At 45.9% G+C, this 13335-nt stretch overlaps 1 protein-coding gene across 4 annotated transcripts in view; it reads left to right on the top strand.

Moving 5' to 3' along the window:
- Positions 1-1211: 1211 nt before the first annotated feature.
- Positions 1212-13335, top strand: part of nup54 (nucleoporin 54) — a 34052-nt gene continuing 21928 nt past the window's right edge. For 2 of the 4 annotated variants that reach the window (XR_003782858.2, XM_010868448.5), the window contains exons 1-11: positions 1212-1339; positions 2205-2306; positions 3021-3101; positions 6739-6774; positions 7432-7518; positions 7775-7927; positions 11278-11492; positions 11700-11887; positions 12135-12331; positions 12440-12494; positions 12732-12825. Coding sequence is in view for 3 of the 4 variants with exons in the window: in XM_010868448.5 (XP_010866750.4) it covers positions 1300-1339; positions 2205-2306; positions 3021-3101; positions 6739-6774; positions 7432-7518; positions 7775-7927; positions 11278-11492; positions 11700-11887; positions 12135-12331; positions 12440-12494; positions 12732-12825 (1248 nt within the window). In the remaining variant the exon portion in view is untranslated. The remainder of the gene's footprint in view (positions 1340-2204; positions 2307-3020; positions 3102-6738; positions 6775-7431; positions 7519-7774; positions 7928-11277; positions 11493-11699; positions 11888-12134; positions 12332-12439; positions 12495-12731; positions 12826-13335) is intronic. The other 2 variants (XM_013133069.4, XM_013133071.4) reach the window with 2 other exon arrangements.

Here is a 13335-nt window from a genome sequence, read left to right as displayed (position 1 = left end):
AATGACAGCTGGTAGGGACTCTGTCACCCTGTGCTGTCACATTGCCTCTGCATGGTTTAACAACCCCACACTGGGCCATCAGCTTTACATCCTAAAGATGTACTTGAACTGGCTGGCATTAGGGTTGTTATTCCAGCCATTGTTTAAAAAATAATAAATAAGAAAGATACAAGTATAGTACACAGATATTCAATACATGCTTTAAAATATTTTTATGCTTAAAACATTTTTACAAAAAGACTAATTAAAAACTAGCCACCCCCTGAATGATCTTTCCACATAAAATAGGTTGAATGACATTATCATACAATTCAGACTGTATCAGTGATTGATAAATTCTGCAAACAAATAGTCAAACACAGGCATTTTTCTAAATACTCAAAATGGTTTGAGACACTTCCAGGTATTGTGTATGTCTTAGGGTGTATGTCTCCAGAAAAACATGTTCCCAAAAGTAAAAAAAAAACATATGGACCGACAAAAAACTGAAAACAAATACAAGGCATTTACTGACACTGTGTAACTTCGTGTTGCAGCTGGTAAATATAAGTTATGAACCCTACCAGATGCTCTGACGGAGTTGAAGAGAAGCTCCAAGTGGTCCTGGCTGAACCTGTAGGTCAGGACATATTGCTGTCCTTCAAGCAGCACAGGAACCAACCGGATTGAAAAGCATGTGCAACTTTGCTGGTTAGCAGCCAAACTGTAACGTTAGCTGCCATAGGTCTCACTCAAAGCTTATTGTTATTAGCCAGCAAATAACTACAACCACACCCACAAATATTGTAATTTAGACAAAAGATTAGTTGTCATAAAATCGTTATTGGTGTCAGTAAAACCTCTATAATCGAACAGCTCATTTGTGATATCTGCCTTGATAACTTGCGCAAGTAGCCGTGATCCAACTATGCTGCACGATTTAGACGTTTTTAGAAAAGAAAAGCTGCAATTTCAACATTTTCAAGCATTCTGAATTATAGCCACGTTAATAACGTTTGTAAGAAACCAAACCGTTTGTAAATCCGTCAAGGTTTCAGCGAGATAAGAGTATTTGTGTTAGTGCTGATCACTCACCTTACATCAGGTACCACGAAGCCTGCCTGTGACAAGATGGCCACCGGTGATGCCGGAAGTGACTGCGCCATGAGACGTCTATCCTTTATATATGATGTCTATGGGCAGGAGTATTCACGGATATGCTTGACGCATGCGCGTCCATATTGCTGTACGGAAGTGGATCAACCGAAAGGGAACGTGTTTTCTGCACGGACACATTTGGCTGTGTGAACAGGAATAGTCATGGCCTTCAACTTTGGCGGCGCTGGTACCAACCCTGCAAGTAAGGAGATATTTCTCTGTAGAACTCTGGAATTTTGTAACAAAACGTATTTCTCTTAATAACCGAAGCTGGCATTGCACTAGACTAATGGTTGAGGTTTATTTATGTACGCTACTACGAATAAAACAAAACACCAGTAAACAAGCAGCCGTTTTTACTGCGTATCTAACGCGTTATCTAGCTAGATAGCCAGGTGATGGTAAGTAAACTAGTTAGCAACATTAATTTCTTCCCAAAAATATTTCCACTCTCACGTCAGATGTTTCCGCCCATAAATGGAGAATACACTGTAGAACGTGAACGTATTTGTAAGCCTTCAAATACATTCAGTTAGCTAGCTAAATTGCCAGCTAGTTTGCTTTGCCAGTAAAGCGAGCAGCTATACGGCGGTACTGTACTGTAGTTAAATACAAATAGTAATTTTGTACTGGTACCTAAACTCATTTCATACTGTTACCTAAACCCTAACTCGTTTTGGGTAACAGTCGCTCACGTTTTATTTTTTTGCGATATGCAATTTTCTTCCTATAGTCTAGCCATCAGGAATGTTAATAGCATTAGGCTGTTATGTCGACACTGCCCTCAAAGTTCATTTGTTAAACAGGTCGTAATAAATGCGTTATTTTGACTCGAACTACAAGAAGGCGTTCTTTCTTTATTTAGCATATTCATAGACATTCATATTCATAGACATTAATGACTACTACGGATATAATATACCCCGTAGTCACATGAACTCAGACAATCATTACTAATCTTCTTTTTGGCATATTAGTCAGCCCGTAATTAACATTTTGTATTCTTCATGCGCTTTATCCATTCATATCATTCCACTGTCTGACTACATATTTTGTTGTTGGTCAAGGCACTTCCGGATTTTCATTTGGTTCATTTGCTGCCAAAACAACAGCACCTTCAGCTTTTGGCTTTGCCACGACCACCACCACTGCCTCATCTGGATTTGGTAGTAAGTTCATATCTCTGCTCATTTTCTAGACACAGCTGTTTCCACATTCCCAAATAATCATTCTTGTCAAGTAGAATTAATCGTCAGCCATTAATCTAGGTTGCTTGCTTTCGAACGTCAACTGTCGTAGATGCTTTGTTGAATCCCAGACTGAGTAAATGGTAGCAGAGTTCAACGTAGTCAGGGACTAATAGAATATTTATGCTGCAGTTTCATAAGCATATGCTAAATAAAGGAGGGTGCTTCATCCCCCAGCTGTTTACTTTTGTATTTTGGCTGTGAATTACCTTTTATGATTGCTATTAAAGCAGATCACTGCCAGCTTCTTACGAGAGGCTCAAGGATAAAACAATAATAGGACTGACAAATTTGGTGGAGCATGAGAAAGTATTTCCCTCCTTGTCGAGTTGGCAAGTGTTCTTGTAGCTGTCATGGCTTGGGGTCTGTTGTGTCTAGAATAGGTCTTTGACCTAAGGGAACAAAACAAAGCATCAGTAAATGTTCTCAGACTCAGAGGTGCAGTACAAATATTGCTTTGGGCAAGACTCAAGGCAAGACCGATTAATTTTAAACTCCTGGGAAATGTTTCTCTATCTACCCATGCTCGTACTTCTGTTCTTTCCCTGATCTGTTTGTTTTTGTCTTTCCATGATGCAAAGACTGTTCCCAATTGTAAAGACTAATGCATTCAGTTTGTCTTCCTGGCTTCTACAGGTCTTGCAACCCCTGGTTTTGGTACAACCACAACCGCGTCTACCCCTGCTGGTTTTGGTGGCTTTGGCACCACCACCACAGGTAAGATTGGGACAGTCAATAGCCAATACATCATGGTTTGACTACATTGCATTGACTACTTTCACTGAAACCACTACAACTGTTTAGCCAGATCGGCATCCAGGTTACTAATCTTTGACCTTGCTCTGTTGCATGGTCCAAGATCGTGTACCAGGTATTGTGACAAGGCACTGTGAGTGAAGTGGAATCTTTTGTCCGTTGTGAGCTAGCTTGTTAATGTGATGTAGAATGTTCATATCAGAAATTCTATTCAGGTATTTAATATTTATGTTAGTCTCACGTGAGGGAGGGGACAGTTCCTGCTCCACTTTTCACTATGTGTTAGCTGATTATCTGTCTCATCCCTCACAGGAATAGTTTTGTCTTAAAAAGAATGTTTCCAACCAAATTAGTATTTCAAAACAGTGTGGCTAACGCAGGCAACTGACCCACAAGACTGTAGCTCCAAGTAATCCAGGTTTCAGACTCAAGTAGGAGCTGGGGAGAAGCACAGTGGGGAGGACAAGTAATTGATACACTGATACATTGCTGATTTTGCAGGTTTTCCCACTTACAAAGCAAGTCTGTAATTTTTATTATAGGTACTCTTCAACTGTGAGTGATGTAATCTAAAACAAAAATCCAGAAAATCACATTGTATGATTTTTAAAAGGAACCCTGACTATTAAGATACATAGGCCTAAATATGCTACAATTGCTCTCTCCTACAAAAAAATAGTTAGAAATACATAAAATATTTACGTTATTTAAAAAATCCTCACATTGAAATACAGATTTTGAACTACGGAGGCAGCCATTATTTTTGCGTTCGAAATGCATTCTGGGTCGATGAAGTGTAATGGTTGTGTTCAGATTGAGAGGTGAGCTATTGGCGCTAAGTTTAACAGTAGCAAAAAATGAAAAGTGAATATAATGCCGCATTGTGCAGCATTTGGTTGTAATTTCCAGTCCAAAGGCAACGAAGGAAGTAGTGTAAGCCTCCACTGCTTTCTTCACGAGAAGATAATAAGAAAACAGTGGGAAGTTGCTTGTGGACGAGTACAACTCCCTAAAGACCCACGGCTGTGTTCACGCCACTTCAGCCCTGATGCATTTGAGGCATTAAGTCGGCTAAAAGAGCTCACAGGGGCTGCTGGTTAAAAGCGAAGACTAAAACCAAATGCTGTGTCTTCAATTTTCCCCCACAAGGAGCCTAAACCTCCGCACATAGCGAGTGAAAGCCGCGCTAAAAACGTCTAAGGCAAGAGACTCTGGACACTCTCCTGCTAGGATGTAAACAATCCGCTCCTACAGTTTCAGTCATGGAAGACGAATCATTGGACACCACCAATCATGGAGGTTACCGATAATCCACCAGATGTTGTTAATGAATTCATAACTGTACAGTGTTCGCCAAGTATGACCAATGCAGCAACACAGATGGATGTAAACCAGTCGGATGCAGCTGTACAGTGGCCAGCAGATGTGAACTACCCAGTAAAAACGGATCAGGTAAACCTGTTCATGTTTGACTTGCCTATTAGTGACCTGGTTCCGATTTGGTAGACCAGCACTATGCCGGTCAGGGAGGCTGACGAGGGCAGCCCAGAAAACATCTCGATTGAGCCAAACTGTGTTAAAGTTTTCATGTGCTGTGATACACGGAGTATCTGTAAATATAATCAAAGCATCTTGTTTTAGCATTTTACTGTATATTCTCATTAAGCAAACGACGGCGTTAATGATTAGGAAATTATTTATATCGATAATAAGATCGATATAGCCTACCCTGGACAAAAAGTGGAGCGCTTTACAGCAAACCCTCTCGCTTGGCATTGGCAAGCAGTTGCCGCACAGATGCCAACGGTTTTGCCCCACTCTCGCTTCCTCAACTCTCTGATAGTCTTCATTTTCATCATGTAACTCTTGAGTAGGCCTACCATCTTCCGCGTTATTCTCCTGATTTAAGCCTACGGTGCGCTCGGGTTCAAACTGAAAAGGGTGAATGGCAGATGTGTTCATCTCGCTGTTACTGTAGGTCTACTGTCAAAACTTAGCTGGTACGTTGGAAAATCACTAGATGCAGCGCAGCTGTTACAACCTTTACACGTCACTACCTAGAATGCATTGAGACATACATAAACATGGCGGCCTACGAGTGAACGGATTTTCAGCTTTTTTAACATTTGGAGTGTTTTTGTACCACCTTTTTTATTGCTGACGCCCATGTTATCTTATAAGGCAAACATGTCGTACTATTCGGGGTTCCTTTTAAGTAATTAATTAGCATTTTATTGCATGACATAAGTATTTGATACATCAGAAAAGCAGAACTTTAATATTTGGTACAGAAACCTTTGTTTGCAATTACAGGGATCATACGTTTCCTGTAGTTCTTGACCAGGTTTGCACACACTGCAGCAGGGATTTTGGCCCACTCCTCCATACAGACCTTCTCCAGATCCTTCAGGTTTCGGGGCTGTTGCTGGGCAATACTGACTTTCAGCTCCCTCCAAATATTTTCTATTCCAAATATTTCTATTCAGATCTGGAGACTGGCTAGGCCACTCCAGGACCTTGAGATGCTTCTTACGGAGCCACTCCTTAGTTGCCCTGGCTGTGTGTTTCGGGTCGTTGTCATGCTGGAAGACCCAGCCACGACCCATCTTCAATGCTCTTACTGAGGGAAGGAGGTTGTTGGCCAAGATCTCTCGATCCATGGCCCCATCCATCCTCCCCTCAATACGGTGCAGTCATCCTGTCCCCTTTGAAAAGCATCCCCAAATAATGATGTTTCCACCTCCAAGCTTCACTGTTGGGATGGTGTTCTTGGGTTGGTACTCGTCCTTCTTTTTCCTAACACGGCGAGTGGAGTTTAGACCAAAAAGCTCTATTTTTGTCTTATCAGACCACATGACCTTCTCCCATTCCTCCTCTGGATCATCCAGATGGTCTTTGCCCCACGAGGTGAGATCTTGCATGTAGCCCCAGGCCGAGGGAGATTGAGCGTCATCTTGAACTTTTTTCCCTTTTCTAATCATTGCGCCAACAGTTGTTGCTTTCTCACCAAGCCACTTGCCTATTGTCCTGTAGCCCATCCCAGCCTTGTGCGGGTCTACAATTTTATCTCTGATGTCCTTACACAGTTCTCTGGTCTTGGCCATTGTGGAGAGGTTTGAGTGTGTGGACAGGTGTCTTATACAGGTAACGAGTTCAAACAGGTGCAGTTAATACAGGTAATGAGTGGAGAACAGTAGTTTTTCTTTAAGAAACCCTAACAGGTCTGTGAGAACCGGAATTCTTACTGGTTGGTAGGTGATCAAATACTTATGTCATGCAATAAAATGCAAATTAATTACTTAAAAATCATGCAATGTGATTTTCTGGATATTTTTTTTTGATTCGGTCTCTCACTGTTGAAGAGTACCTATGATAAAAATGACAGACCTCTACATGCTTTGTAAGTATATGTATATGGCCTGAAACAAGGTGCTGAAAACATTCCTTAGGGCTTTTGGTCCATGGTGACTTCATAGCATCACGCAGTAAAGTGGCCACTGAAGGTAGTTTGACCATCAGTCTTTGAATTGTCACTGTACTTTTCTCTACACTAACTGTCCTATGAACCTCTCCATTGCTGTCTGCCTGCTGGCTGCAGGATTTGGGGGGCTGGGAGCCGGAGGCACCACAGCTGGTGGGTTTAATTCTGGGGAGTTTGGATTAAATGCGGCAGTGCTCAATGCGACTGTGGTCATCTTTAATGTTGGGGCTTTGGTGCGGCTACCACCGCAACTGTGTTCAATTCTGGTAATACCCTGGCTAGCACAGGTAGTTGCCTTTAAAATGTTTCTACTTCATTTATCACTCTGTTAATTAGTCCTGTATGTGCATACAGCACATTCTTCCCATTTACATTTTTTCTTATTTTCACATTTATTTTTATCTCACTCCATGCTCATCTTAAATGCTCATCTTCCGATGTTAAGCTTCAGGTGTTTTCCACTGTTTCGTCTTTTATGGATTCATACGCAATCTGTTAAAACAGTCTTTGTCAACACTTCCTTTGATAGACTGTTTTGCCCTGAGGACTGATTTTGGAAAGGCTCTGCTAGATTGTTTTGTGGAATGTAATGTTTATCACCTTCTGAATCTTTTAGGCCTTCACAATATGCCCAGTATTGTGTATCGAGTATTTCTCTCCACTCTTGATTTATTTTTTCACCCACTCCAATAGAGATCTTTCTTAGAAACCCATTGGTCTCTGTGCCCTCCTCCATTTCCATGAACCTAATCCATTTTCTATACACCAATGGTTTCACCCCTTTCTGATTGTCTGGTTTGTGTTGCTCAGGTGCTTTTGGTGGTTTTGGGACGACCACTACGTCAGCTGCTGCGCCTGGATCCACTTTCAGCTTTGCTGCTCCCACAAGTACAACAGGTCAGGACTATGGTGCCAAGCCTGATGCCTGGTGGTGGGCAGGGCTGGACACTGCCCTCTTTGCTTGCCCTCCTGCTATTCTGCTTGGCAACCACTAGATGGTTCACTATACCATACCATTTTATCTCAGCAGAGCCTCTTTTGATGCTAGCGTCCTATTTTTCTCTGTAGATTCTGACCAAGACTCTCCCAGAAATACGCATCAAATCATAACATTGTCCTTTGGGATTGTCATGATATTGTTCTCTCCTTCCAGGAGGACTGTTTGGTAACACCCAGAACAAGGGCTTCGGGTTCTCTTCTGGGCTTGGAACTGGCACCACTGCTACAGCTGGGTTTGGAACTGGTCTGGGGACAACTCTAGGAGGTGGATTTGGGGGTTTTAATATCCAACCACAGCAGCAGCAAGGTAAGAAGTTATGCAAAAGAGGTAGCTGGGAGTTTACTATAGTGGGGATAAATCTCAGAGGTCCTTCCTCAATTCCTTAGGTCCTCTCCTTGCTTTAACCCATTAGGAAAGAGGACATTCAAGGATTTGAGACTTCTCAAAAAATGTATAGACTGTTGAAACAGCCCCTTGGAGTATTCTAAATTCAAACTAAACAAGTTGTTTTGCAAGAAGGCAACTCTATTTTTGCCATGGGGTTGGGGCTCGTATGTGAGCGCCTGGTGGCCGGGCCTTCCCCCATGGGGCCCGGCCGGGCTCAGCCCGAACGGGCGACGTGGGGCCGCCCTCCCGTGGGCTCACCACCCACAGGAGGGACCATAAGGGGCCGGTGCGAAGAGGATCGGGCGGCAGTCGAAGGCAAGGGCCTAGACAACCCGATCTCTGGACACGGAAACTAGCTCTAGGGACGTGGAATGTCACCTCGCTGGCGGGGAAGGAGCCTGAGTTAGTGCGTGAGGTTGAGAGGTTCCGATTAGAGGTAGTCGGGATCACCTCTACGCACGGCTTGGGCTCTTGAACCACACTCCTTGAGAGAGGATGGACTCTTCACCACTCTGGAGTTGCCCATGGTGAGAGGCGGCGGGCTGGTGTGGGTTTGCTTATAGCTCCCCAGCTCTGCCGCCATGTGTTGGAGTTTACCCCGGTGAACGAGAGGGTCGTTCCCTGCGCCTACGGGTCGGGGATAGGTCTCTCACTGTTGTTTGTGCCTACGGGCCGAACGGCAGTGCAGAGTACCTGACCTTCTTGGAGTCTCTGGGAGGGGTGCTGGAAAGTGCTCCGACTGGGCACTCTATTGTTCTACTGGGGGACTTCAACGCCCACGTGGGCAACGACAGTGACACCTGGAGGGGCGTGATTGGGAGGAACGGCCCCCCTGATCTGAACCCGAGTGGTGTTCAGTTATTGGACTTCTGTGCTAGTCACAGTTTGTCCATAACGAACACCATGTTCAAGCATAAGGGTGTCCATCAGTGCCCGTGGCACCAGGACACCCTAGGCCGCAGGTCGATGATCGACTTTGTTGTCGTCTCATCTGACCTGCGGTCGTATGTCTTGGACACTCTGGTGAAGAGAGGGGCGGAGCTGTCAACTGATCACCACCTGGTGGTGAGTTGGATCCGATGGCGGGGGAGGAAGCTGGACAGACTCGGCAGGCCCAAGAGTACTGTAAGGGTCTGCTGGGAACGTCTGGCCGAGTCTCCTGTCAGAGAGATCTTTAACTCCCACCTCCGGCAGAGCTTCGACTGGATCCCGAGGGAGGCTGGAGATATTGAGTCCGAGTGGACCATGTTCTCCACCGCCATTGTCGAAGCGGCCGCTCGGAGCTGTGGCCGTAAGGTCTCCGGTGCCTGTCGAGGCGGCAATCCCCGAACCCGGTGGTGGACACCGGAAGTAAGGGATGCCGTCAAGCTGAAGGAGTCCTATCAAGCCTGGTTGGCTTGTGGGACTCCTGACGCAGCTGACGGGTACCGACAGGCCATGCGGGCTGTAGCCCGGGTGGTTGTGGAGGCAAAAACTCGGGCCTGGGAGGAGTTCGGTGAGGCCATGGAGAAGGACTATCGGCTGGCCTCGAAGAGATTCTGGCAAACCATCTGGCGCCTCAGGAGAGGGAAACAGTGCCCTACCAACGCTGTTTACAGTAGAGGTGGGCAGCTGTTGACCTCAACTGAGGATGTCGTTGGGCGGTGGAAGGAGTACTTCGAGGATCTCCTCAATCCCGCTGTCACGTCTTCCATTGAGGAAGCAGAGGATGAGGGCTCAGAGGTGGACTCGTCCATCACCCGGGCTGAAGTCACTGAGGTGGTCAAGAAACTCCTCGGTGGCAAGGCACCGGGGGTGGATGAGATCCGCCCTGAGTACCTCAAGTCTCTGGATGTTGTGGGGCTGTCTTGGCTGACACGCCTGTGCAACATCGCGTGGCGGTCGGGGACAGTGCCTCTGGGATGGCAGACCGGGGTGGTGGTCCCTCTTTTTAAGAAGGGGGACCGGAGGGTGTGTTCCAACTATAGGGGGATCACATTCTCAGCCTCCCCGGGAAAGTCTATGCCAGGGTTCTGGAGAGGAGAATACGGCCGATAGTAGAACCTCGGATTCAGGAGGAACAGTGTGGTTTTCGTCCGGGCCGTGGAACACTGGACCAGCTCTATACCCTCTACAGGGTGTTGGAGGGTTCATGGGAGTTTGCCCAACCAATCCACATGTGTTTTGTGGATTTGGAGAAGGCATTCGACTGTGTCCCTCGCGGCATCTTGTGGAGGGTGCTTGGGGAATATGGGGTCCTGGGTCCTTTGCTAAGGGCTGTCAGGTCCCTGTACAACCGAAGCAGGAGCTTGGTCCGCATTGCCGGCAGTAAGTCAGACTTGTTCCCAGTGCATGTTGGACTCCGGCAGGGGTGTCCTTTGTCACCGGTTCTGTTCGTCATTTTTATGGACAGAATTTCTAGGCGCAGCCAGGGGCCGGAGGGTGTCAGGTTTGGGGACCACACAATTTCGTCTCTGCTCTTTGCAGATGATGTTGTCGTGTTGGCCCCTTCTAACCAGGGCCTTCAGCATGCGCTGGGACGGTTTGCAGCCGAGTGTGAAGCGGTGGGGATGAAAATCAGTACCTCCAAATCCGAGGCCATGGTCCTCAGTTGGAAAAGGGTGGCTTGCCCACTTCAGGTTGGTGGAGAGTGCCTGCCTCAGGTGGAGGAGTTTAAGTATCTAGGGGTCTTGTTCACGAGTGAGGGAAGGATGGAACGGGAGATTGACAGACGGATCGGTGCAGCTTCTGCAGTAATGCAGATGTATCGGCCTGTCGTGGTGAAGAAAGAGCTGAGCCGCAAGGCGAAGCTCTCGATTTACCAGTCAATCTACGTTCCTACTCTCACCTATGGTCATGAGCTTTGGGTCATGACCGAAAGGACAAGATCCCGGATACCGGCAGCCGAAATGAGCTTTCTCCGCAGGGTGGCCGGGCGATCCCTTAGAGATAGGGTGAGAAGCTCGGTCACCCGGGAGGAGCTCAGAGTAGAGCCACTGCTCCTCCACATCGAGAGGGGTCAGCTGAGGTGGCTTGGGCATCTTTTTTGGATGAGACCCCGGGGAAGACCTAGGACACGCTGGAGGGACTATGTCTCCCGGCTGGCCTGGGAACGCCTCGGTGTCCCCCCGGAAGAGCTAGAGGAAGTGTCTGGGGAGAGGGAAGTCTGGGCATCCCTGCTTAGACTGCTGCCCCCGCGACACGGCACCTGATAAGCGGAAGAAGATGGTATGGTATGGTATGGCATTTAGAAGGACTGTGTTAAGTTTTGTTTGACTTGTGCTATGTAGGAGGCCTGTTTGGGCAGCAGGTCCCGGCCCAGTCTAATCAGCTCGTCTACACAGCTAACGCCCTGTCTGCCCCCACCCTTCTGGGGGATGAGAGGGACGGCATCCTAGCCAAGTGGAACCAGCTCCAGGCCTTCTGGGGAACGGGCAAAGGCTACTTCAACAACCAACTCCCCCCTGTGGACTTCACACAGGAGAACCCTTTCTGCAGGTTTAAGGTAATGCCTCGCCTGAACACCTTGTGGATGAATGTAGCTCTTTAATCTTGAAAACTAGTCATCACATTGACCAGGTTCTGGTTACTCATCCTTTGTTCTTCAGACCAGTGCTTCAGAGTTCAATTGACTATGACATGTTGGCTTGCTACAATTGATTAGCAAAGCTCTAACAAATGGTTGGTTACTTAAGTCTGTCTGTTTTTGCAGGCGGTGGGATACAGCTGCATCCCAGGGAGTAAGGATGAGGATGGTCTGGTGGTCCTGGCCCTCAATAAGAAGGAGGCTGATATCCGTAACCAGCAGCAACAGCTAGTCGAGTCTCTTCACAAGGTGCTGGGAGGGAATCAGACCCTTACTGTCAACGTAGAGGGAGTCAAGGCCCTACCTGATGACCAGTGAGTGGCTGTAGCAATGTTTCCATTGTAACCTGTGACACCTTTGTTTTTTAAACACTGTTTTGGTTTAAAGAGAGAGTTGGGAATTGGCATATATAATCGCTAGAAGTCTTCCCATATTGTGTATTCCTTTTTCTCCAGGTTGAAACTAGCATACCTGAATTTTAAGTCTTACCATAACGCATGTAGTAGATGCTCTATATAATTGTCTGTGTAACGCTCTAAATGTCTGTATGTCCGTTTTCAGGACCGAGGTGGTGATCTACATTGTAGAGCGTTCTCCCAACGGCACATCTAAGAGGATTCCAGCCACAACACTCTTCAGCTATGTGGAGCAGGCCAACATCAAGGCTCAGCTTGCACAGTTAGGGGTGTTCATGTCTGTTACGCGAACTGAACTTTCACCCGCTCAACTCAAACAGCTGCTTGCTAACCCACCTGCAGGTATGTGTCTCCGCCTCATGTTCTAGTGCACCTCACTTCTACTGGTACAAAACAGAACTACTTCACTGGTTGTTTCCTGGTGTAGTTCAATGTTATACTTTGTTTCAGGTGTGGATCCTATCATTTGGGAACAGGCGAAAGTGGACAACCCTGATGCTGACAAGTAAGTAGTTCGATGTGAATCAGTTGTTAATGTTCATATGATCTGAAATGTATTTCCAGTTGAATAGTCCCACCTTGCAAACAAATAATGAATTTGTTCGCCGACACGAGTAACAACTCATTCTTGACTATTAAAAGCCAGAAAGAGCAGTCCATTCCCTTCTCAAACAACCTGCTACACAAGTGAACCTTTTACATTTTACAGTGATTACAACAGTATTGTTTTATTACCATACAGGTTTATCCCTGTTCCAATGGTTGGCTTCAAAGAGCTCCTTCGCAGACTGAAGATCCAAGACCAGATGACCAAACAGCATCAGAGCAGAGTAGATGTGAGTATTTTCGAAATCTATATGTACATTTGTGCTCGAAAGTTTGCATACCCTTGGAGAATTGGTACAATTTGTAAAGAAACTATGAGTGAGCAAACATTTGTAGCATCACACAGAAAAATAATGTTTTATGAGAAATTGAGGTTTGAGGATACAGTTCTGCTGAAAAGGTTGCATACCCTTGGAGAATTGGTAATATATGTACCATTTCTAAAGAAAACATGAGCGAGCAGGCAAAACATGTTATTTCTTATGGGATTCACATTCAACTGTAGGTCATAAGAGAATGGCAGAATCATAAAACAAACATGGCAACAAAGAAAAAAAATTTACTGACCCCTGTTCAAAAGTCTGCATACCCAATACCCAATACTGTGTATTGCGTCATTTAGCATCAATGACAGCGTGCAGTCTTTTTTAGTTGTTGTTTAGGAGGCCCCAAATTCTTGCAGGTGGTATTAGCTGCCAGTTCATGGTAAAATGCCTCCAGATCTTGAACCGCATGTTTGA

This window comes from Esox lucius, chromosome 14 (assembly GCF_011004845.1).
Source record: "Esox lucius isolate fEsoLuc1 chromosome 14, fEsoLuc1.pri, whole genome shotgun sequence".
Taxonomy (NCBI): Eukaryota; Metazoa; Chordata; class Actinopteri; order Esociformes; family Esocidae; genus Esox; species Esox lucius.
This window is presented reverse-complemented; position numbering and strand designations above follow the sequence as displayed.